At 53.7% G+C, this 25,423-nt stretch overlaps 1 protein-coding gene across 4 annotated transcripts in view; it reads left to right on the top strand.

Moving 5' to 3' along the window:
* Positions 1-25,423, top strand: part of PPP2R2B (protein phosphatase 2 regulatory subunit Bbeta) — a 115,838-nt gene that overhangs the window by 35,382 nt on the left and 55,033 nt on the right. The window contains exon 1 of one of the 4 annotated variants that reach the window (XM_075164436.1): positions 6,788-7,029. The exons of the other annotated variants lie outside the window; for them this stretch is intronic. Within the exon in view, the coding sequence (XP_075020537.1) occupies positions 6,960-7,029 (70 nt within the window). The 5' untranslated portion in view covers positions 6,788-6,959. Of the gene's footprint in view, positions 1-6,787; positions 7,030-25,423 lie in introns of those variants that run through there. 4 annotated transcript variants of the gene reach the window in all.

Genomic DNA, 25,423 nt, shown 5'->3' on the forward strand with positions numbered 1-25,423 from the left:
TCACACAAAGGCACACTTACCGTACAAAATCTGACACCACCTGAGCAAAATCTGTGTAGTTTTGCGCTGAAAAGACATGTCCCACTAGCTCAGTTGTAGCTATTTGTGTACGTATGAAGGGAGAGCAAAGTTTTGGCTCAGAAGAAAACAAGCGAGAAGCACTGGCAATGGGCCCTGGATGGGGCTGCTCAAAAAAAAGGGCAAAAGCAATAAAAAGGAGGAGGCTGTTTTCAGACCCTGGCATAAAATGCTTAGTAGGAAAGAGTAAAAATGAAGAAAGGCCTGCTAAAGTGCCACAGAAGCTGGTCTGTCTAATTGAAGATAGGAGAGAAAACACTTGGAGAGCAGCTATTCCCTGAGCTGGGCTGGGTGTGTGGCAGTGCTTGTTACTGGTGTGCTGTTAATCATGTACAGCTTGTACCAGTACCAGTAACAGCGCGTAGCAGGGGTGAAGGCCAAGTAGATCAATTTATCATACGACCTTAGGGAGGCAGAAGTCTTCGCCTACTTTGCATTCGATGAACTGATTCTTCCCTTTTCTGCCCCAAGGTCCTGACCCTTGTTCTCCGTCATTCTTGAAGGAGAGGGCTGCAGCTCGCCCTCTGCATGTGACCTGACTTCCCAATTTTTGTCATCTTGGTTTAATCCAGTAAATTATTGGTCTTCCTGAAGTCACGCTAATTAAGGTTCATGTGATTGGGACTTCATCCTGGATGTGGGTTACAGCTTCCTCAGCTTTCTTACGTGACTTATAGTTGAAAATGTGAGAAACAAACTGACTTAATGTAGTGAAATCACAGTCGACACTTTTGATATGCTACAGGAGAAACACAAGGGCATGGTTCCAGAGCATGGGCTGGGAGATGCTCAGGGGGCTCAGCGAGCCTGTTAATGTGCGGTGGGATTTGCAGACATTCTCCGGTGACCGCGCGGAAGCCCAGCCCTCCGTCTGTGGGTGAATAGGATAGGCCGGCACGAGGTGTTCACCAAAAGAATGTTCATTTGGAGCATGTTCATCCGCACTGTCCGTCCCTTGATGGCTGGATGGGAATGGTCTTTGTTGGCCAGCGCAAGCTGGTGCCCTTCCCAAGGACACCCAAGCCTTCCCCAGGCTGTAAACAAGCAGTGTCGGTCTCTCTGGGTACTCAGCTGCACGGCGGGGATAATACTTACACACCCGCTGGGAAGCACTTGGGTGTCCTTGGTCCTCTGGAAGGAAAGATCTGCCCTGGTGTCTGTGTCTCTGGTTCTGGATTGAACCACCGTTGTGCTGGACCAGGTGCTGCTTCAAGAAGACTTTGGGAGCATCGGGCAGCACAGCTCCCGGCGTGGACAAGCACGGGGCTCCAAGCCCCTGTGCTGGGGAGCAGGGGTTAGAGGTGCTGAGTGAGTGATAAAGCCCCCAAAGGCTGCTGAAGGAGGCTGTTTCTCCGGAGGCCGTGCAGTGTGCTCGGCTGCAGAGTGACTGGTGTAATTGTCCAGTTACTGATGGCGATGCACTTCCATCAAAAGGCCTTAATTCCTGATTCACTTCTGTTTTCCCACTGGTGCCTGAGACAAGGACTTGCCCTCCCGGGTTATGTTCCCCTTGTGTTGCTGGAAACAGTGTTTTCATACAGGGGGTATGTGCTGCCCGAGCCCTTCAGCTGGGCGTGCGTGGCAAGTGCAAGGACTGAGGGGTCAGTGATGCCCACGGGTTCAGGGCCATGTCTGAAGGCAGGACCACACGCAGTCAGTTCTTCCCAGCGCGCCGCTGGGCAATGAATCCTGCCAGTCCTGTGATGGATGCCCCAAGCAATCCTACGTTTCCACCTCCAGAGAGAAGCCTGGCTTGCAGCTCAGCTCTCGCTGAGAGGAGGGAGCCGCTTGCACCCAGACCCAGTTTTAGCAGGAACCGGACCCCTGAATGTCTGCTGTGGTCACTTAGAGGTGCTGCTCCCACCAGCCGTGGCCATCCCAGGGGCACCTCGCCTATGGCGTCAGGTGTGTTCAGCACTGGGGATCAGGAAAAGCTCTGGGTTCCTGTAATGTGGCTCTTCCAGCGTGTGCAGCAGGAGAGTCTCAGCCCCTTTCCCTTTGGGGTCATCCCTGAAATACGGGCCAGCCAGCCACGAACCCAATCGGCTGACACCAATTACATGTGGGATAATAGGAGTGTAATTACCCCATTTTTGCTGCTTAATTAGCTTCTCAGATTTCAAGTGCTCTGTCTACTGGAACCTGCGAGCCAAAGGACTTGGAGCACACTTATAAATGCATTGAGAACTGGACATGAAGAGAGAAATTGTACAAGAGCTTTAAGTGCATTCCCTCTCAGAATATTAATTTTATGACATGACCTTCACCCAGGTCAAAAATTAGGTGCAAGCTGCAGAGTGGTGTCATGCTAGCAGTGGTTTCCCTTCCCACACAGAGATGGGCTTTCAGATAAGGCATGCTTTCATACACTGAAGTTATGCAAACCTGGTTAGTGCAGATAGTGGTGGCACCGATTGTGTTGTGTCCTTAGTTTGATAAGTCTACAAGCACTCCTCGGGAGAAAACTTCTTTCCCACATAAGAAAACAATAACGTGGAGTCAGCTGTGTTTTCAGAGTGACAGTGGCCTTTCAAAAGCCAATACTGGTGTAAGGGATTGCATCACTTTATGAAGTAATGATTGGCACAACAAATGTCATGAATTCTAATTAATTTACATATGCATTAAAGTGCACTGTTCAGAAAGATGGTATTTCTCTTTCAAACATATGCAATTAAATATTTATCCCTGTTGCGATCTCCTCCAGGCACACTTAGTGCCTCTTCCAAGCACCCCCACTCCCACCATGTGCCAGGTTCCTCAGGGAGCGTCTGTAACGCTCCAGAGCAACGTCAGCTCTGGTGCTCACCAAGAACGGTGCGGAGAAACAGCCCATCTCGCTGTGCCCTCTGATGTGTCCGTTTGCATAAAACACAGATTACGGCATGCGGGGAAGCTGCACAGCAACTCAGTCTTCCAAGAGCCATCTTCCTCCACGTGGCAACAGCAGCCGAAGATGCTGCAGGGTGGGAGCTCGTCCTGCTCCGGGGGAGCGTTTCCCCATCCCGCCCCGGAGCAGGAGGATGTTCCACCCACGTGAAGGGGCAGAGCAGGGGCAGCAGTGTCCACCCGTGGCCTCAGGCAGCCGTGCTGCCCACACACCCTGCGGCTGGGGCAGAGCAGAGGGGCACGGGGACGCCCGCTGCCAGCCCTGTCACCTGAATTGGGGCAGTGGAGGTGTGTGCACGTGCCGTCACCAGACCTTCTCCGCACAGGCTGATCTCCCGGCATCGTCCAGCAACTCAGCGCATCAGTGACGGCACTGCGCTAATCAGTTAATCAATAGAAATCATTCTTACCAGTTTAAAAGAGATGTTGCTACCTAATAATATATTCAACAGTTAAAAAGATGAGGCTAGCATTCTAACCCAGACCAGTAATTAGGAAAATAGATTTAGTGCTCGTGGATGTGAAGGTAAAATAAATGAGGTGAAGGAAGTTTTGTGCTGAGCATAAAACCGGAGGTTTGATTCAATTATTATTAACACACTGCTTAGGTCCCACAGAAACCTGTGCACCGGGGCTCTTAAACCTATTCTGATTGAAGCGTAAATCAATGGAGTGGAAAGTGTCCTGGCTCTTCAAGAGATGTCAAAATATATAACATGGTAGACACCTGGGGGTTTGGGAAACAGTGACAGCTACAAGCTGACCTTTGGCGAATTTAATCTGCAAATGCATTCCTGCTTAGGACAGCTAATGCTTTTAGTTATTGTAAAGGCTCGTTCCTGGATTTTAAAAAGCTGAGAATAAATGGATTTCATGATGCAGCTCCTATGCGCATTGCATAACAAACAAGTGGCTTGTGGATGTATTTAAATGATACGGTGTATTGAAAAACTTTGCAGGACTTATGAATACATAATTATAATTCATGCGCAATGGGAAGAATAATTTTTCTAGTTAATAAAAGAGAAAGGACTTGGCACTTGTTAAGATGGAAATACACTGAAGATGGAGCCTGCTGAAAAGAAAGGAAAGGAGGTTGCTGATTTGTGTTAATGTTTCTTAAATAATATTCATAAGCATTGCAGGGGCTTGTTATTCAGCTGGGCATTGCCTTTTGACTGAGGCGTGCCATCTGAGATCTGAAGGGAGGATGTGATACAGTGACGTTTGCGTATTAAAAATCTGTTTTTATTTTTCTTTTCTGGAGTTGGGATCATTTAAGCTAGATTGCTCCTGTGTCTTACATGGTGTACACAAGTGCACACCTGCAGGCAAATGCACATCGTAGGCAGAGGTAATCTGATTCCTGGGTGTAGTGTTTTGGTTTGGTTTTAACCTTTGTTTTCCTTCTCTCTTTTCCTGCGGGACATCCGTACCCTTCCCTTCCCTTTGGAGACAAGAGACTACAAGCACGAGGTATCAGTTGACTTGCCCAGAGCCAGCAGCAGTTCTGAGTCCTGCTGTGCCGTGTTCAGCTCCGGTCCCGTGCGCTATAGCGTGTACAAGGAGCTACCAGCAACACAAAAGTTATTTTTAAAGCATGATGTTATTGCTGTGACTCTTTCTGGCCTGCAAGAGAGCGTCGGTAAATACATGTCTGCACTTTGCCATGAAACCATGGCCAGGTCTTGTGCCTCGTCACATTGAGTGAATTCAGACTAACCTGTGGATCTTGCCCGCTGCAACCAAGAGCAGCGTCAGCCACAAATAGAATGTGTTTGCTTAACTTAAACATGTGCCTGGTGATTATAGCAAGAAACTCACATTCCACAATAATTCAGTGAAGGCTTTGGGCATGGAGACTTCAGGCTCATGCCTGTCTGATGAATGCTTCTGGCTTGTCACATCAGTAATCCCCGTATTAATGAATGGCCTGTGATGTGATGTGGTTGACTGACAAATCCTTGAAGTTATATATGCGTATGAGTAAGTGCCAGAGTTCTGCAAGGTGCAGTTTTACCATGCCTTATATCAACCTCCACGTGACAGCATGTAAAAAACATCCTGGGGAGGCGGGCAGCTGAGAGCCTGGGAATTCACCTTTCTTCACAAGGTCACGACATGGGGCAGAAGGAGCTTTCCCTCTCTCTTTCCTCTTGCCTGAAAGGATCCACACGCTCCTCCAAAAGGCGTGCAGTGGTGCGGCGGAATGGAGCGCCTTGTCCACAAGATGTGCATACTGGATGTGCTGGAGTCCTTGAGCCTTCTCGCTCAGAGATGCTATCTCCCGTGCTTCCCCTGAAATAAGCAGCTCCCAAGGAGGCAGTGCGATCTCAGCAAAATAATAACGTAGGATGTAAAATCTTGCACCTTGCCAATGAGATTTTAATTATGATACTACAGTTAGGAGAGGAAATGGAGCTGCAGCGCACCACTGTATTTACAGTGTTATCCAGCATCTTTGTCCATTCCGTCTGCATCCCTTATTTCCCCTCTGGTCCCAGTAACAATAACGCTCCTGGCTGATGTGGCACTGAGCTGTCAAGACAGCTCCTGTTGAGCTCCACGGTTCCTGCAGCTGACCCCAGCCCTACATTGCGGGGGGCTCGGGGGGCACTGGGCTCACTGGCAGGTGGGCACGCAGCGCAGAGGGGTCGTGGGGCCTGTGCCCGTGTGTGCCCGGCTCCCTTGCTGCAGCCAGCCAGCGCTCAGCACCGATGACAATCCTGGACAGAGCGAGGGCTCTGCTGTTACCAAGGTGCTGCTGAGGTGGGTCTGGACGGCGGGGCAGGGGTGCGCCCTGGGGTGCAGGCCCGGGTCGGACCCCAGGCTGTGTCTGTGTGCCCGTTTCCCTTCAGCAGCCATCTGAAGGGTGGAGGAGAGCGGGGGGCAGAGGGGACACTGCGGCTCGGTTGTGGCGCTGGCGTGAGAGCGTGGAGTCGTGCCTGTCCCCCTCCGCTCTGCCCAGGGCGCACATTGCTGCCTGGCTGGGGACGTCTTGTGTCCTGACACTGCGGTTGGGTTTTACCTCCAACTTCAGGTGCAAGAGCTAACAGAAGTGGAGCTGGGGGAACTTGCCCCCCGTGAGTTTCTTCTCTGTGTCTGCCAGTGGCTCAGTCAGTGCCAAGGCTTATTTCTTCCTGGACTCTATCAAGACACAAAACCCTCCCAAAGAGTAATTGTTTCCCTTTGGCATGCACCAGATGACATGTCCAGAATACAGCCTGTCCTTTCAGAGATGTGCCTTGAAAAGGAGAGCCCTGCCTTCCCCCATATTCCCTGTGCTTGTGCTCTTCCTCGGATGTCACTGATCCCCCTACCCGCACTGACCTTCACAGCCATAAACCACCGAGCATCCCTACCCCCTTCCACAGCTGAGATGGGGCAAGCCTGGGAGAGGCACCCATGGGCGCACACCTCCTTATCGCTGCTGGCATGGCTACCCCCATGGCCCTTGCTGCATCCCCTGTCCCAGGACACCCGGTGTTTACATGCTGTGGCTCTTTCTTTGCCAAAAAAGGGCCTGGTGTCAGACCGCGACTGTGTTCTTGTGTTCGGGGCGGGCAGCTCGGGGAGCAGCACTCCTTCAGGCATGAGCTTCCCCGGGGGCAGGCGCGTCCCTCAGGGGCAGGGGCGTCCCCGGGCAGGAGCATCCCCAGGCAGGAGCATCCCCAAGCAGGAACATCCCCCGGGGGCAGGTACGTCCCCGGGCAGGAGCATCGCAGGGGCAGGGGCAGGGGCAGCGCCAGCGTTGCGCTCCGCCCGCCCGGGACGCGCCGTGCCCGACGGGGCGGGCGGAGCACGGCGGCGGCGCCGAGCCGTGCCGAGCCGTGCCGTATGGGAGGAGCCAACGGGCTCCGCCGCCCCTGCGCTCCCCCCGCCGCCGCCGCATTTCGCGGCCGGCCGCCGCGGAGCAGGGCGCGGGGGGGGGGGGGGGATGATGGATCCGCGGCTGCGGCTGCTGACGCCCCGCGCCCGCCAGCCCGCCGTCAATGGAGGAGGACGTTGAGACCCGCAAGATCAGCAGCAGTTTCCTGCGAGACCACAGCTATGCCACGGAAGGTGAGCGAGTGCTGCCGGGCCGGTGGCGGCGGCAGCCCCTGCCCGCCCGCAGCAGGTGGGGGCCGCTCCGCGCCAGCCCCTGGCCCCCGCCCGCACGCCCCGTATCTTCCCCTGCGGCTCCCCGCGCCCCTGGCCGCGCTGGCGGGGCCGCTGCGGGAGCCGGAGCCGGGCACCGCTCCTCGCCGGCCGGGCCGGACTGGGCCGGGCCGGGGGCGGCGCGGGGGTCGCGGAGGGTCTGTGCGGGCTGCGCCGTGCGGCTGATCCGCTCTGGTGACTCAGCAGCGCCGGACCCGCTGGATTCCCACCGCCCCCCGCCGGGGTGGGCTCCCCTGAGCCGGGCTTGCGGGGATCCGGCCCCCCGCACGCTGGGGCCGCGGCACTCAGCCGGGCTGGTCCCTCGGCGGGCGCGGGGGCAGCCGCTCGGTACCCGGCTCGTCGCTGCCGCGGCCGCCGCCGAGCCGGAGAACGAGAGCCGCCCGTAGCGCCCTGGGCGCGCAGCCCGGACCCCCCGGGGTGTCCGGAGCCCCGCATCTCCCGGCCGGGGTGCCGAAGCGGGTCAGGGCCGAGCCTCCCCAGCCCCACCTGCCCCGCCCCGGGGAGCCCCAGCGCCCTCGCCCGTCGCTGGACTCCTCCGATGCCTGGGGCGGCCGGCGGGAGCGGTGAGAGCCCAGCCCCGTCCGCCGCCCCTTCCCCACCGGAGCGGAGCCAGCGGGGCCGCTGCCGCTGCCCTGCCAGGGCCGAGCGCGGCTGGTGGGCTCACTGGCAGCTGGAGGGATGCGGGCGGCCGTGACTTCGAAATATGCTTCATTATCTTATGACTGCATTAGTGGCTTCCGCAGGTAGCCGGTGACTGTAGCTGTATTCACGAGGTTAGGAAATATCGCAAATACTAGTGCAATTCTTGTTACAGAAATTAAATAGTTGTCTCAGGGCTGTTTTTCCTACAAGCCTCTGCAGGAGGAAATACGTATTCTGACTTGTGTGTTGCAGAGGCGAGGAGATGCCAAAACTGTTAGACATGCATAATGTCACAGCCCTGGCTAAGCTTATGGGTGCATTTGAACACGATTTCCCGTAATGGCTCGGGGAGTGGAGGAGACGGTGTGGCCATGTTCAGTTCAGGCATCGGAAAGTGAGCTGCAGACTGCACATGACGCTGCAGCCTGCCACAAAGAGGCAGGCTCCACCAGCGGAGGTGGTGAAGAAGGGATGGGGACAGGGCAGCGGCTGCTTCTGCTGTCCTTACTGACAGCCGAAGAGCTGTTGACTTCAGATCAGCTCCATCACAACCTCCTTTTGCTCCCTTATCTCAGGAGGAAAATGCAGCTGCTGTAAAGCAAAACCGAATCCCCACCATCCCTCCCAGTAGCACCGACCCCTTGCATAAAACTTCAAAAAACAGACTCCACACCAGAGAGTCTGAACAGGCTTATTAATAGCTTAATTAATAGCTGAAAAGGCTTTCCCTTACTGTTTAATTCTCCTAAGGTTCTAGAGGAAGCCAGCATAGGACCAGACTTTGAGAATTTTATAACTCCAGCACATGGCTAAAGGAGGGTTTATCTAGTGGGAAAATCTTCAGCTTAATATAGTAATGGAAAGCTTTGGATGCTTGGTGATGATCATGTGCAAGTTCGTGTTGCTTGTGTGTAACTGAAACATAAGTGCTCGGCATTGACAAGCCCCAGAGGCAGGGGAGGTGACGCCCCGGTGCATCCCTCGCTTCGCTGCTCTCTTTGGCATGTCTCACGCTGTGGGGCCAGGTGGCAGGTGGACACACAGAGGCCACGCTGGCTTCTTCACAGCCAGTTTGCCAGCACAGGGGTGGAGGGATGTTTCTGCTGGGAGGGATGGCACGAGGTGCTTCCCGGAGCGTGGTGCGGCCAGGATGGGGCTGAGCTCCCGTATTTCCCAGTCGCCTGGCTCACATCGCCTTGTGCTGTGGTCCGTCAAAGGATGAGTTTGCTGTTGCTGCATTATAAAGGCAGCTGCAGCAGCCAGCAAATAAAAAATGGGAAGGTAGCTGCCCTGTCGTGTCTTGCTGAGAACTCGGTTTTCCTGGTCGGGAAGGATGGAGGGTTGAGAGGAGCCTGCAGTGATTTCAGCTGGTGACACCGGGAGGTCTGGGGATTTTCCAGCCCGAGGTTTCAGTGATAAGATCCAGTCCATCTAGTAATCTGTGGTGAGTTTCCCCAAGCTGTAAGCTGGCTTTTTCAGAAGAGCCTTGTGCAGCGTACTAGAAAACTATAGCAAACCTCTCTGTGGAAATGAAATAGCCAGAAGTGTTTGTGCAGTAGGTAACCGACTAAGCCAGGGTGATCCCCATTGCTGTGGCGGGGCTGGAGGAGGTACGTGAGAGTGCTTAATGGCTGCGTATCAGCTGGGAGTTTCTCTTCACCTTGTGCTGTTTAGGACTTGTGATTCTCCATGGAGTTGTTCTGTTAGAGGAAGGCTGAATGTACTTTGAAATGGTAGATCTTGCTAGTGCGGAAAAAAACGAAGGAAGATAATTCAGTTTTATTTTTTCTACATGTGAAAGCAGCGTATGCCTAAAACGATGTGGTTGGTAACCTGTCGTCTGTTTTAAAAAAAATATTCTTCCAAAGCCTGTTCAGAAGGTGAAGACTTGCTTTGGAAATGAAGGTGTCTCTGGTATGTCAACTGAGGGAACAAATGGGTTATGTAATGTGGTTTAGTAAAGTGTTGTCACTTAAATAGGTCTGGTATTTTTATGCAAATGCGGGGTGAGGATGGTATTTCAAAAGCACATACTTGAATGCCTGGTTCTTCTGTGGTGCTCAGAAGTACTGCTAATGAAGGAAATGCAGCCATTGTGCTAATTTGACTTTAGTTGCCAGGGAATATTAAGTTGCTGAGATGCAATGCCCATCCCCGGGGGTGGTGTCGCAGAGTTCACCCTGGCGCAAGGAGCTGGGTAAGCTGGTTCCAGGGCGATGCCAGCGAGGTTGTTCGCTGTTCAGACCTCCCCGCGCTGCCCCAGAACGGCAGGTCTCACGTGAAAAATGTTCATAAAATATGCTTGGTTTGTTCTGCTGCATAAATCCATCTTCATTTGCAATTCTGCTGAACACCCAGTCAAAAGTAGGACAAATTGGGACTATTTGAATACACGCAAACCTTTTGAGTACCTTCCACTTTTAGATGTGCTTGCTAGAGATGTTGAAGGGCCCTTCACTCCCCCCTAAAGTTGGCCCATTTCCAGTAGCTTGCCCCAAAACTCCCATCTCCTGAAGTCTTCAAGCTGTGGGTGTGATCTTTTTGTGTAGCATTGCTGTCCACCTCGCAAGTCTCAGAGTCTTCTTGGTGGCTTATAGTTGGGTAAATACCTCCAAACAAAGGAGGAACAGCATGAACACCCCTTTCTGCGCTCCCTGCCCTGATGAGTGACAGTCATGACCGAGCCCGTGTGCTCAGCAGATTCGGGTGGGACAGGAGCGGTGGCCGTCATGGCTCAGCCCAGCGGGACAATGCCTGAAGAACGAGGGTGTTTCATATCTGTAGACACCCGCTCCATTGCAGGGCAGGGTCTTCGAGAGAGGAGGGATGCTGAGTGCCATGTTAGCCTGGGGAGGTGGGTCCCTCCTGGGGCAGGTGGGTATGGCGGCAGGGCTGGCTTGGGGCCGGGGCCAGGCTGGCGCCGTCTGTCCACCACCTGCAAGCTTGGCTGGGAGCAGGGCCGCTGTGCACGTCCCGCCTTGGCGGGGACGGGATTCTCCCGTCTCTCCAGCTCTGTCCCCACCCCCTTCTGATGCTGCAGGGCATCCTGGGCTCCGCGCAGAGAGCCTGCAGAGCTTGGCCCTACCATAGCCACGGCTGGGTGACCCTTTTGCATGGAGACATATGCCTTCCTGCCGGTTTGGTACAACGGACAGGAAAATCTCACGGGGCGTGATGGGTGCCCTGCGCCCCAGGTGCCACAGAGCTGCTCCGGGGAGGGCTGCTCCTGCCCTGCGGCAGGCACCAGGAGCAGTCTCAGGGTGGGGTGTGCATTTCGGGGTGTGCACTTCGGTTGTAAACATCGTAGCGCAAATGGCCCCAGGCCCGAGGATGGCTGTAGGCGATACAGGCATGGGTGCTTCCCTGGCACCCACGGTTCCCAGCAAAGCACTTGGAGGAGGAGCGGTGGCCTCGCCTGTGGCCACTCGGGAAGGCGGCCCATGGCCAGGTGGTTATGCTGTTGGAGGAGGACCCTCAGGAGGACTCTCGTCCCATAGCCATGGCGTGGGCCTGCTGTGGGGCCAGCCGTGGCCTGGGACCATCCTGGTCCCCCCCTCCCCCCAGTGGGGTGTCCCTGTGTCCCGCTGGCTCTGCCAAGGGAGCGTCTCCCCAACGGGGCGCGGGGCTGACCCTGCTGGGGCTGTGTGGCCTCGGGGACGCGCAGGCTGCCACTGGGCGGGAAGGCCACAATGCCCTGCAGCCGCTCCCCGGCCACCACACAGCTGCTCCCCATGTGCCTCTTTTCCTGGGGCACTGGCTGATGCCCCAGCGAGTCTTTAATCTCCTTGAGGAGTGTTTCCCAAACTGAATAGATTTTGCTGCTAAGAAATCTATCATTAAGCCTTCATTTCCTTTTCCTAGTTTAATCTTGTTACTTCCAGCTGTAACCCCCTTGCCTCTCTCAGTCATTCCCATCCTGTCTTTATCCCGGCCCTGCCGTCGTGCTGCAGGAAGGAGCTCTGATGCCGGTCCCCCTCTGCTCCAACACTGGGGACATGGCTGTGGGAGTCCCCCCACCAGCACCTCGTCAGGGCCTTTGGGTACCTGGGAGCCATCGGATGTGTAAGCAGCCGCTGCATATGGCAGAGGACAAGTTTAGCCTCTTTTGTTCTGTTTTGGGGAGAGATTAAAACCTGACCAGTTGGTCACAATTTCCTCGGGTAGCTGGGTGTGTGTTCACTGCCCGGGGGCTTTCCCATCCCACCTGCCCCGGGGGTTACACGGGCAGAGTTTCAGAAAAAGCCTGGGGCTGTACATAACCCACAGCTTAGGTTGTGCTGCGCTGGGTCCCTGAAAGCTTTTTCACTTTCCGGGTCAGTTTGCTAAGAGCTCTGTCGCTAAAGCGACGGGGACTTTTTTTGAGACCTGTGTGTAGTCCCCAGAGAAGCATGAAGTGAGGTGTTTTCCCCCAGCCCTGGGTTCAGGGTGAGAGCTGTTGGGTATTTTTGTTATTGTGAATGATGTGAGTTGCTGTATGGGGATCATCTGGATTGGGATTTAATTAATCTGGGAACCTCCTTGAAGTTGTTTTATCACATAAGTACTTTGATTATGAAACAGAGTCCCATCCTTTATGCTTTTTATTTATATACATGTACTATGTTTAGACCTCCTTTCCTCTCCCTGAGCCTGTGCTCCAGCTGGGTCGGAAGGACCCACGGACACGTCTCCTTCTGTCTAATCTGGGGATCACTGCGAGCAGAGCAGTGTAACTCAGCCATTTGTAGTGTACTGCGTCAAAGCCTACTTGGGGATACTTTAATCCAGGGATTAATGAGAGAATAGATGTGCCTGGGGACTCTGTAATCTAGGGATTACTGAGAGGACCAGGAGCAGGTAATGATGCAACTCCAACCCACTGCAGATGGGCTGTGAGAGCACCTGGTCACTGGTGATGGCATCTGCAGGGCTCGTACCCATCTGCAGGGGACGGGGCTTGGCGACTCCCCCTCCCCATCTTTGTGCGAGGACCACGTCAGGACCTGCTCCTGCTCTGATGCTGGGGAAAGCCAAGTCGCTCCCAGCAGGCACCAACAGCAAGGTGGAGTGGTCTGGCCTTAAAACCCAACATTGCCCCAGTCCCTGTAGGGGTCCATCTGCTCTGGGGACCAGCTGCATCAGGTCGAAACCCAACACCACTCTTTCCCTCGAGCCCGGGGCCCTGGGGCACGCTGTGGTGCTGGCACGGTGAGCCTTGGGGTGCCAGCACAGGACAGCCCGATCCTCAGGTTTCTCAATCCCACAAGGGATTGTGGGACTCGGTGAAGTGGTGGTGGAGGCCCCAGAGGTGACACAGTGGCTTTCCCTATGCCCCTGCCTTCCCATCCCCTCTGTGCCTACCTCCATTTTGTGCCTCCCCTTGGATGTGCTTGCTCCTCAGCCAGCTCCTGCGGTGATACCTGGTCTCCACAGACCACTGGTGTCTCATCAGAGAGCTCGTTGGGCACTTGGGGTGATCTTTCCGGGTCAGAGCGACCTTGTTGCGCTTGTGCTGCCAGCTGCGAGGAGGCTGGCAGGTGATGCAAAGTGTTTTGCGCTCCTGCTCTGTCCTGCAGCCATGGGTGTGTGCGTGGGGCTGCGTGTGGTGGCAGGGGTCTCCTTGGGCCACGCGGGGCAGAGGCATAGGGAGCTCCGGTGGGGAAACTTCTGAAGGTCTGGCGGAGCAGCAGTCATGTGAAGGGGGGCAGACTTGGGAAACTTTCCCATGGGATAGTCAACCCTTGTGATCTTTTAGCATCTGCAAGAAGAGACTGGACAAGGTCATGAAAGCTGCCAAGGTTCACTAAACACAGAGGGACCACCTCTGGCTCAGAGCTGAACACCCTGAGCTGAACATTGTTAGAGGGTGGGAGAATATTAGTGGAAACACGTTATGTGGTTTCCCTGTTTGTGTGCATCTCCTGTTGTCCCCCTGGAGATGGGATACTGGGCTGGACGTGCTTTTGATTTCACCCAGTACGGCCTTGGTCCTGGCAAGGTTCTTGTGGTAGCTTGTGTGAACAAGAGTCTGCAGGGCTCTGCCAAATCCCTAACGCCTCCTCCCCAAACAGCTGGCAAGATCCTGTGCCTGGAAAGTCAGTAGGCAGTAGGGCATAATGGCAAATGCCATGGTAGACCAGGTAATCATCAGCTACCCTGAACTCCGGGAGTTAGAGCAGAGGCGTACCCCTGCCAGGGGGCTTAGTGGTGGTCAGCTGTGGGAATAAAGATTTGTGGAAGAGATCCTTTGAGAATGTAAGTCCCAGCTGCTGGGGTTGCTGGAAATGCCACTGGTGTGGGCTGGTGACTCCTATAACCGCCGTGAGAGGTGTGTGCTGGCTTGTGCAGAGGTGAGACCCACAGAACCACGCACACGTAGCAGAGCTGAGGCGTGTTGACGTGGCAGGATGCTGATCAGGCAGGTTAAAAATAGCAGCTGCTTCCTCCCTGCTCCTCCCGATCTCGGCTGTGCGGCTGCGACCGGGAGCTGGAAGCGCTTACGCCGATGTGCTGAGCAGGCACAAAGCCCCAGCTGCAGCCGTGGCTGGCGCAGAGCTCGGGTACCGCAGGGAGCGTACCGGGCAGTGCCGCGCAGGCGCCCGCTGCCGTGGGGCTGGAGTGGGGATCCGGGGCGCCCAGCGACAGCGGAGCTGCTGCACAGCAGGTCTGTCTGGAGCTGGTGAGTAAACACCAAAACACCCACTGACTTCTCATCTTGGCATCTCTGTGTGGTGCTGCCGTGACTCCCGGATACCCGGCAGCTCTGTGCAATGGCACCTGAGCTCCTCCTCACGGCCTTCCCAAAGTCCCTGTGAGTTAGGGGACAGGCGCTGCCGTGCCCAGGAGCTGGCGAGCCGGGGCAGAGCACGCCTGGCCCCAGCGCTGCTGGAAGGGGTGAGGTGCAACCGTGGCCATCCTGCCCCAGCGCCTGGGCGCCGGAGCCCAGATGCGGAGACACTCGGCGTGGTGTTGGTACGTTGTCAGAAACGCTGTGCACAGCTTGCGTCCCTGCCGCCCTCCCCAATAAAGGCATAATTGAGCTGTTAGAGTCAATGTCTCTATTCAGAGCAGTTGTTCCAGCACCAGTTGTTATTTTTCTCCTGATACATTGTGAGCCTGATTTCTTGAGGGGAAACATTTGAAGGGTCTTTGAGCGGTTTTGTTCTCCCGTAGCAGCTGCAGCCATGGTCGGAGTGGGGAATGGTAGTGCTCCTCTTGCACCATGCCGCTGGCCTTTGTATCGCTCCAGCGTGGAGGCACAAATTAGTGGGATCTTGCTCGGTGTGGCAGTGAGCGAAGGGAGTCCTGGGCGCTGTTGTCGTCCTTGACATCCTTGTGTCGTTCCCCATCAGGTTTGCAGTTTCATCCAGCAGTTAACTGAGTTGGGATGGTTTTTTGCTTTGCCCTCGACAATCGAATACGGCAGACGGCTCCTGACCTGAATGAGCTGCAGCCCCTCTGCCTGCTAGGCACAGCGTGGGCAAGCAGAGTAAGGTGACAGGCACGTGAAACAAACTGAGGTAGCACCCTTCATGATAGCTTTGCCTTTTTGTTGAGGCTTTTCTATAACCTGGGTGTTTTCCGTGAGCAGTGCAGACTTTACGCCTTCCCTGTGTCAAGTTCAAGCTTGTCCTAAGCTCTTTGGTCCTCTGAATCCATGCGGTGATGCGGTCCTCTGAATCCATGCAGGGCTGGCCTGTTTCAGACCTGGGTTTCTGTTGCAAGTGCTCATGCTGGCTGGTGGAGGAGCTACCTGTCCCTGCTCACGCTGGAGGATGCCCCGGGAAGTTGCCCAGGGATGGAAGCTCTGCCGAATTTGTGAGAGGAGCGGCTTGGTCCCTGCCCAGAACTCAGCTGGGCGCGTGTGAAGGAAATCCCAAAGCGGCCGCCCCTCCTCGGTGTCATACCTGCTCTGGGTCAGCGTGAGACCTCCCGAGAAGTGCTCGGCCCGGGGAGTTCGGAGGTGGAGCAGCCCTCGAGCGGGAATACAGCTGCCTGCTGAGGGGCGGCCCACGATACTTCTGTTGCCTTTTAGCGTGCAGTGAACGCGAGTGACAATTGCCAGGAGGGATGGATGGGGCTGCAACTCACAGGCTGTTTCTACGTGGGAGGCGATGCTTGGGAGTGGGAAGCGTAGCCCTCCCTGGCACAGCAGGTCCCAGGGCCAGGCAGGTGGCTGTGCGATTTGTGTGGTTTTTCTGTTTTGTTTTGGTTTTTTGTCTTTAACTGCTTAAGCCTCCTGCAATCAAGCCCTCACCGCAGCTTCAGCTCACTTTGTTTCAGGGTCAGCTTACAAAGGATGTACTTTGAGGTGCGATATGTACCTTGGGAAGAAAGAAAAATGCCAAACAGGTTAGGGGTTTTTTATTGCAACCTCGTGGGGGGCTGCAGGAATCACAGGAGTCCAGGCAGCAGGGCTGGGGGAGAGAGCAGAGAGTTTCCAGGCGGCTGGTGTATCCAGAAAGATCCTGCCTCCGTTGCAACTCTGTTTGTCTGCATTCTACAGAATTGTTCTGCAGCCTTTTTGTTTCCTTTCAAAACTGTTTCCTTGCTTGCTCATATGCAGCGAGTCAGCTGTTCAACAGCGTGCAATGGACCGTCTCTCCTAATGCTGTGCTAAAGCAGATCCTGTGAATGGAAAGGTAACAGAAATAGAAACCAGAAACCAAAATAGACAACTAATCTCCCATTTCGATCTTCTCGTTCCTGCATTTCAGTTGATTCCCTAGTGCAGTCATAAAACACGACCATTATCTCAGCTTCCCGAGTACGCAAACAAATTGCTGTGATTTTCCTACCCTTGGATCAGTCCGTATCCATATTCTCTGAATAACAATAAAACGTTAATGGAGATAAAGACTGTTATCTCCCTCATGTCTATTTTGTCACTGGAATAACAACTTTAAATGTTAAGAGTGTTGAGATTTATAGATGCCAAGCCTGCTCAGCAAAAATAAATCATGTTCCATAGTGCACATTACCATTTATTGCTGCTATATTATCTGAAGCCAGAGTGGGTGTTAACCCTGTGATAACATCCTCAAAGGGGTTTTTAAATTATTTTGTAGTTTAATTTAAAAATTCTGTTGGCTGCCTGGTTTGATCTGCAACTCATTTTAATGCAGGCGTATCAAAGTGGAAACTATCCAAAATGCTGATAACAAGCTCCCCAAGAAGTACGGGAGCGGACGAAGCCCCGGATCCTGAAACAGCCACTGTTTCAGCTGCAGCTTCAGTGAGCCCAGCCCACACATGTGGCTTCCCGAATATGCTCTTTTCCAAGCCTTTGTAGACTTTGGGAGACCGCTGTTTTTTTTAAGGTTCATCTTGGTGTTTTCATTCTTGATATAAGGTCCTCAGTGACACACACATTGATAGCAAGATAAACATATTTCAGTTGTTATTTAACGCATGAGCTAAGCCGGTGTGGCCTTGCAGTCAGCACCTCTTTGGGTAAAGCCCTGCCCTCACCCAGCCCTGGCACTCTCTCCTCCTTCAGGGATGGAGTGACGTCCCGCAGCAGCAGCGTGCGGTGACAGCCAGCTTCGGACTGGCACTTCGTGCCCAGTGCCGGATGCTCCGGGTGTCTCTTGGTCAGCGCCCAGCTGCCTTACCGCGTTGGTGCTGCCTGCCTTGCCAGGCTTGGATCCTGCCCGCGTGCTGCCGTGTCACCGGGCAGTCCCAAAATGAGCAGTGCAGCCTCGGTGGTGAATCATTAGGCATTTCCTTGCATTCCCTTTGTTAGCTCTGTGAGTAAAGAAAAAGCAATCTGACTCTGATGAAAAGCAACCTGTCTGACGAACACAGGCGTTTGACCAAGCATTGAGTACTAGCTATTGACAATTCATTTCTGCCGCCAGTCTCGTAGCAGTTAGCAGCTGATGAGCAACATTAGCTGGGATGACAGATTGCTTCACTTGCAGGCTGAGTAAATTTTACCAAGGGAGAAGAGGAGGGAGGTCAGAGGAGTGCAGAGGAGCTGGTCCTTCCACCTTGCGTTGTTTACAGTGCACACTGATGAATCTGTCTCACCGCAGAGCTCAGACTGATGGGTGCCAGATGCCGACCGGCGTCGGGGGGGGGCTGTAGCTTGTTTAACACCTGGCTCCTACCCATTAAACTTGCTCAGTTGCACGGTACAGAACACTAACTGCTTGTACTCCCGTGTTCATGGTGCAGCTCCCGCAAAAACCTACTGCCAGGAAGCGCGCCCATCTCTAAGCGCGGCATTTCAGGGGCATGGCAGCCCTATGGAAAATGCCTCGGGAGCTGCAGTGTGCAGGTGTGGGGCTGTTCAGCCAGCATGAAACTGCCTGCAAGAAAATGAGCTTTGCTTCCTTGGGGCCCCTGCTCCCTTGCTGCCTGATGTGGTGTCCTGAAAGTCGGGTGCGTGGCGTGACCCTTGAGGCAGGAGGGGAGCACCAGTCCCGGCTCTCCCACCATGCACCTGCCTCCAGATGGGGCATGTGTCTGCTGCTCCCAGTCTCACGGGAAACCTCTATAATGGCTGGGGGGGCTACTCGAAGAGCCCAGCTCCCTCTTTACCTGGTTTTGTCACCATCCTGCTTTCTGGGTGCTGAGGAGTCTGTTGAGAGGTCACGCTGCTGGTGTCCAGCTTTGCCTATTACTCTGGTTTAAAAGTTGTAATAAAACTGGGATAGAGCAGTGGACAACCCAGATGCCCTTTCAGCCCATCACACGTCCCCAGCTCCCTTGTGCGGGGCTCGGAGAATTTCTTTCTCTTTAGCCACTTCATTTTAAGGGAAGCACTTCATGATATTCTGTTGTGAAATACTGTTGTGGGTCCTAGGTGCAGATAACTGGGCTGTACAGCTCCGATGAGCTCTCCGAATGTCAGGATGGGAACTCTGCACTGAGAAAATCAGGCACACTTGATGTTTCCTGAGCGAGCGAAATGGCTTTCGTTGTTGGTCTTTGTTCCGCTGAGACAACAGGGTTGTCCAGGGAAGGGGGAAGGTTGTCGCCCAACCATCTGCAGCAGGAGATGATCTTAAGCAGAGTGTTTTAGTGGGGTGCATAATTCACATGAGATGTAACAAAAGGGAGCTAAACATTTAATCTGAATTTTCTGAACACTTGTAGGTAGATACATAAAAGATTCATTCCTTTCCGAACCTATCTGTATCAACCGATTTCCACCTGTCTGACAGGTTAGAGGAAGCCTCCGTTATGAGCAGATTATTTCGTGACTCCTGACTTGGGACCCTTGCTGTTTTGGAGCAGGAGATGCGGTCTGCTGCTGGAGGTGAGGGGTCAGCAGAGGTGGAAGCTGCTCGGACCTCTGCTGGCAAGCTGTCCGTGGAAACGTGCATCTATGTGGGGTCGGGGGAATGGAAGAGGGAGAATTAGAGAGGTGGTTTCTGAGAGATGTCCCTCACAATCCCTAAATAAACTTGGCCTGGGTCGCAGTAGGCTGACAGACTCTTAATTATAACAACAGCATGAGCAGTGTTGCTTTGTAACTGGTTCCCCACTGAAAATTTCTGGCTAGCAGGGGTGGTATGCCAGATGTCTGCTTGTGATTGCCTCTGGTTGTGAAGATCAATTCGGGGGTAACGCTCTCAGCTGGAGGATACAAGTAATGCAGGTATCCAGGGGTGGCTTGGTTTGTTTGCCTGGTTTCTTGGCAGAAGCCGGAGTCCATAGGCCCATCAAAATCCTTGTGAGTGTCTGTGCAGCAATTACCTTCTGCAAAAAGTTGTTATGTTAGAAGACACTGGAGTAAATGGGGATCTGCGCATCTCTAAACAGTGACGTACTGCTGAGTTTTGGCTAAGTTCTGGAGAAGGTGTCCCTCCACCCCAGCCGTAGTTGTGATCTCTAGGCTTTGGGTTCAGGCAGCCACCAGACCAGTGTGATTTCAGTCTACTGAGACACGGCCACATGCGGAGCATGGAGTTGTGCAGTGATGGGGTCCTGACCACCCTTGGCAATGCCTGTGAGTCCCAGGAGTTTTGCTAGGCTGGAAAACGTACTGCATGACACTCTGAGCCTGTGATTTTCGCATCTGCTGTGCTCTTTGTGTCGGAGTAGAAAGCAGCTTGGGGGCTGGGCGGTGGGAGAGAGTTGGAGGCAGGGAGGGAGGAGAGTTGCTGTGAGGAGTCTCCGGACTGTTGCTAGCAAGTGTGTTAGGCTGTGTGTGAGTGAGAAAGCTGGAGGGAAGCCACCTCTCAGCCAGCCTGGCCCAATGCCAGGCGGGCTGTCATGCTGCTGGCACCCTGAAGGTATCTACTGGTTTGTCACATCCAGCAAAGTGCAGCTGGAAGCCCCTCTCCCCCAGTACCAGCTAGGTCTGAGTTTCCCTGCAGACAGAGCATTTTGGTTATGGATCCGATTTCATACTGCTGTTTGACACCTTGATGTAATATTTTCATTAGGAGTCCTGCAAAATACAGCAGCTTGGTGTTACTGATGAAGCGCCTCCAGCTAATAGCAGGTTATTAAGCTTTTTTCAGCAATGGAAGTAACGAAGAAGCATCCTTTATTAGTCATTGGGCATAAAAATAAAATCAGAGATCAATACTTGTAGCACTAACTGGTTTAGTTTGCCCAAGATTGTGTTTGTGATGCCACGCAGAGATCACCTTGTAGCCAGGGCTGTCCCCGGTGGACAGATCCATTTCTCCCTGCAGGTCTCGAGATGAACAGAGTCCAGTGTTCACCATCTGTGTGGTGCCTGCCGGGTGGCAATACTCCCTGCTGGGAGACTGGTATGGGGATCCAGCCCGAGTCAGGCACTCGGGAATCCGCATCTGGCTGTAACGTCGGCGAGAGAATAGTGGCTCCTGGTTCTCATCCAGCACTCCTTCACTAGCAGGTCTCAAAGCACATAATAAACGAGATGAGGGTTCTTGCTCGTGTTTTACAGACGTATTTACTGATTCTTACCCATTAGTGCACTTCCAGGCTGAGCACTGATCTTGGCGATGTTGCTTTGAAGCTAGAGCTGAAGTCTGCAGTGTTACCTTGTCTATACGGGGCTCTTAGGAGGAGACAGTGAAGTCTTGTCATGTGTGGACACTTGATCTAACGTAAGAACTTTCTAATTAGGATGTTTATAAGTTAATCACATGTGACACTTTGTTTGCTCCCTGCTGCAAGCCTGAGACGTGTGTGAGGATGTGGGGAAGTGGATCATCCTTTTTTTTGGCTTTGTGTCACCCTAATGCATTATCTCCATCTGGTTGTCTCCTCCCCCCTCGTGTCCCTCAGCTGGAAATAAGCGTGTACCAGTGGCTATTAATAGCTGAATCCTGCAACAGTCTGCTCTTGCAGATGGAATTCTCAGCCTCTAAAGCCTAAAACTCATTACAAATAAAGCAATACGCAATTAGGCTTGCTATAAGTTAGGTTCTTGGGGCCAAACGCCGCCCTCAGCTTCTGTGTGAAGGTTGCCCATTAGTGTCCTGGGCTGCACATCCCCTCATCACTCACGTAGCTGACAATACAGACGCAGCCGCAGTGCTTTGTCACCAGCACTGTCTGTCTGTTAAATACAGATGCGGGATCCTGGTCCCGACCCCTCTGGCTGTGTAGTCCTGATGTCCCGTGTGGTTTACGGCACCAGGACGGGAGAATTGTTGCTCTACAGCTTGTCTGGGTTGCTCAAGGGTGCTGGCTGTTGAGGGCTTTGACTTGGTGCCTTTCCTACCATCTCCTTGAACAGCTAAAACCAGTCAAACTGCAAGTTGCCCTTTTTGCACGAGGGTTTTCTATGTGGCAGGTAGAAGCAATCTCTCCCTTTCTGCCAGGGGTATTTTACCTGTGGGAGGAAGCAGAAGGGCAGAGCAATATTCACAAGCATTTCTGGGACCCCCTTTCTCAAGGGACAAGCAGCTGCGAAGCCAACAGCCTGCACAGCTAAAGGCGGTTGGTTGTGTCTTCACTTGCCATCATGCGTACCCATGTGCTTGACTGCACACACATACGCTTGTCATTACCACTAGTAAACCTGCTCCTGCTTGCCGGGCTTGGCACTTATTAGGAGGAAAAAGGGAGAGAAAAGACAAACCACCTTGATCTGGGAGCAGCTGGGAGGGTGTGTGGGACGGACGGGCTGTGTTAAGCGTACTTAGGACAGGTTAGGTGAAGCAGGTAGAACTCCCATGGCAGGTTCACAGGCAGGAGACTGTCCCTGCGGTTGGGTGCGCAGCCGCAGGCAGCGCTGGGTGGCCTCGCGAGGGGCACGCGGAGGGCACGGCAGGACAGCAGCACCGTGTCCATTTCAAACGCCATTGGCTGGTAATGTGACAAATTCAAAGCTGTGGACTTCTGCATTTATCTTAGCTCTGCTTGGAGTCTTGGGAACTCTAGTTAATTTTATTCCCTAAATTGCATTTTGCCTCGTCTTTCCATAACTGTGTCAGTCTGTTGTTAAAGTTGCAAACCCGTGACGTTATTCTATAGATCATTCATAGATCCATCGCTTGAATTTCACGCCTCCCTGAGCTGCTCAGGAGCCTAGAGGACATCCTCGCCTCGCTCGCACAAAGGCACCTCCATCGCTGTTTCTTCTTAGGGGGCTCTGGCCCACCCAAGGCAGTGATGAACATCTCCTCAACTGACCTGATGGCAGGATTAGGTCACTTGCCTCCACGGTACCGTCAAGTGGAGCGAACAATGACGTGACTCTGTCCTCAACATCTTCGGCTAGGGTCTGTCCTCACATCAACTGCCAGGCAGAACCCAACCCTCCTCCTCCTTTGTTCATTTGCAAAACAGAAAAAATGGTATTTCCCTGCCTGGTGTATAACAAGTTCAAGGTTCCTCTACAACAGTCCTGAGCTGCAAAAGCAGGAGAGGTGGGGCTCTCGTGAACATGTTCCTTAAAGTTATTCTATGAAAACATGGAAAAATCTATGAAACCTATGAAAATCCTTCCTGAAGAGAAGTCAGAAATTTTGCAAAGTAACTGATAATGTGTATTTCAACAGGATTTCACCTAGTAGGCCAATGAGCTTCGCAGAGTTTCTGTGGTGTAATATTCATTGCAAACAGAAATAGCTCAAAACACAAATGTGATCCGGGCAGAAGAAATAAATTCAATTCGTGGTTTGGGCAGCTGTCCCGCGGGGGTTGATGTGTCTAATCCCAGACTGAGAACTGAGAATTTTGCTAAAATTTCTGCTCTGTCTTTTCTAACGGCAACCTGTATATTTTACTACCAACCAAAATAGCAAGCTTATCTTCTGCCATGTGTTAGAATAAAATCTTCTGTAGATAGGGGAACAATATAAACCAAAATGAATTTCATTTTGAAATGAATCGCAGAGGGCTGGCTGAGCCCATCGCCTGCGTTTGATTCGGCAAAACCTCCCAGCGTGGAGCTTGTGTGAAGCCTCCGCGTTTGTGCGAATCCTCGGGGTCTCAGGGGTGCCGGCCGCCTGGACGAGAGCGTGGTTTGGGCTCTCGGAGCTCGAGCGTGGCGAGCTCTGTCCCACCGCTGGCCCTCACCTCTCATCCACCAGCGCAAGCCCCTGCCTTTGCCGTCATGGCTGCGCCTGCTGGTGTGAGAGCTGGCACCTGCGGTGACCCTGTGCTGCCGGGCGTGCGGACGGCGCGGCACGGACCAGGGGAGCGCGGCAGCAGGGCCTGAACCGCGGGGGCATGGCAGGGGCTGGCTCCGTGTCCCTCAGCCCCCGCCTGATGGCCGTGGAGAAGAGGCAGCAGATGGGAGTGGGGATTACGTGGGCAGAGGATGCAGGAGGTGCGATCGCGCCTCGCTGGCAGAGCTCACCACGCGCCCAAATTGTGAGGTCTCGGTGTCTTGTGTGTGCTGGCCGGCGCGGTAGGGCGGTGGCAGCCAGGCCAGGCTCCAGCACCACGGGAGCGTGGCCGTGCTGGCTGCACCTTTCCTCTGGCCGAGAGCCCATCCGACCCGCGGGGAGGCAGACGCCGGCCCCTGCGGCTGGAGCGTTGTTTAAAGCAAGCTCTCCAGGCTTGCTGAGATCGGGCTCCATCCTCCCGGTTTATGTATCTGACTTTCTCTGAGGGGCCAAGTCCTGTCCCCAGCGGAAAGGTGGGGCAGTTTCTGTTGCTGGGGGCTTCTGCACCAAGCCTTACTCTTGCCCTTTTCCTTCACTCAAACCTGCCCTTGCCCAGCTCTCCAGCTCCTCGCATGGCAGGCGCATCCAGCGATGGACCTGCTGATGACAGAGCAGCAGGAGAGCGGTGCAGGGTGAGACAAAGACCTCCTTCAGAGGCAGGAGGAGGGAGTCTGCACTGAGCTGTATTTAGAGAGAAACTGCCAGAAATTGCTCCAAATTGTGCTCACGTCTGATGTGTTTCACCTTGCCAGGGACCCACGCAGCCCTGGGAACCAGTGAAGCTTTGGAATTTTATTCTTAAAGGCTTTGTTTCTTTAATTAAGAGAGAGCTCTGCTTTCTCTTAAGAGACAAACCTGCTGTTAAAACCACGAGGTTGTTTTTAGATTCATTTTTACCTCTCCTTGTGCTTTTTGGAGGGAGGCATCTCCTTAGGGATGCTTGTGTCCCCGTGCGCGGGAGGCGTCCGTCCCCATCGGGCCAGCCGCACTTGCTGCACTTGCTGGAGGGGGGCGAAGCATCCTGCCCAAAGCCTTCGGGGTGTTTAAATACTGTGGCTTGGCCACAGGGAGCCCTTACTGCGGTGAGTATGGCCAGCGCTAGTGTTCCTCTCCGAACAGGGGCACCGCAGCTGCCTGCTCTGCTTCGTGCCTTTTACGTCTGCAAGGTAATGATGCAGCTAGGCTGAAGAATGCGTAGCTGTTCACTTCGCTGGCTAGAAGTGATCGCCATGACTCCAGGCAGGAGACGTGCCCTGGTTTGAAGTACCACTGTACAGCTGAATTCCTGACTTTTGTGGCACTTTGTTCTCTATCTTTCGAGAGCTACTGCCTCACCAAACCTCTTTCTTTCCTTGCAATCTGTTTCTGACAATGTGTGAAGTTATTGACAAGGTGATGAAATCTCGTGGACTAGGATTTGCCAGAAAAAGGCGGCTTTTTTCCTCTGCATATGCAGTCTCAGGCCTTCAAATGAAACCATCCCCCCCTGTAAAACCCGTGTGCGGATGCGCAGTGTACGGGGTTCAGGGTAGCGGCTGCAGGCCGGGCTGGTGGCCTCGTGGCCCATGGGCCCAGCGGTACCTTCTCAGTGCACGTGCAGGCCTTGGAAGAGGTGCGGGTGATAATTAGCACAAGAAAAATACACCGTGATACTGTCCTTGCGAGTTCTCCTCCGTTGAGTGCTGGATACTGCTCACCAAATCCTGTCCCGTCTGCCTAGTTACCATAAACCTGCAGCAATTTTATCACCTGGAAAGAGGAGTAATTTTCAGTGCTGTTTTACAAAGTCAGTCTCAAGACTGACATACATCTGTTTTATATCGGCCTGGCGTCCAGGAGCTTTGTGTCGTGGTAGGTGGTATGGGCAGGAGTCACTGCGGTGTTCAGGGATGGGAATGCAGACACACCTGTGGGAGTTAGCGCTAATGTGGGCTCTGCAAATGCTTTGCCATCCACTGATGGACTTGACTTCTTCAGCGAGATTAGCATGAGAGAATAAGAATATGGTCAGATGCATTAAATGGGAAGCCACTCCCAATGGAGGATGATACTAGCTCATCCAGATGAAGCTTTTGGGAATAGTTTGTTGGGAAAAATCCTGTCTTGGCAGA

The sequence above is a fragment of the Calonectris borealis genome, chromosome 15 (assembly GCF_964195595.1).
Source record: "Calonectris borealis chromosome 15, bCalBor7.hap1.2, whole genome shotgun sequence".
In the NCBI taxonomy this organism is placed as follows: domain Eukaryota; kingdom Metazoa; phylum Chordata; class Aves; order Procellariiformes; family Procellariidae; genus Calonectris; species Calonectris borealis.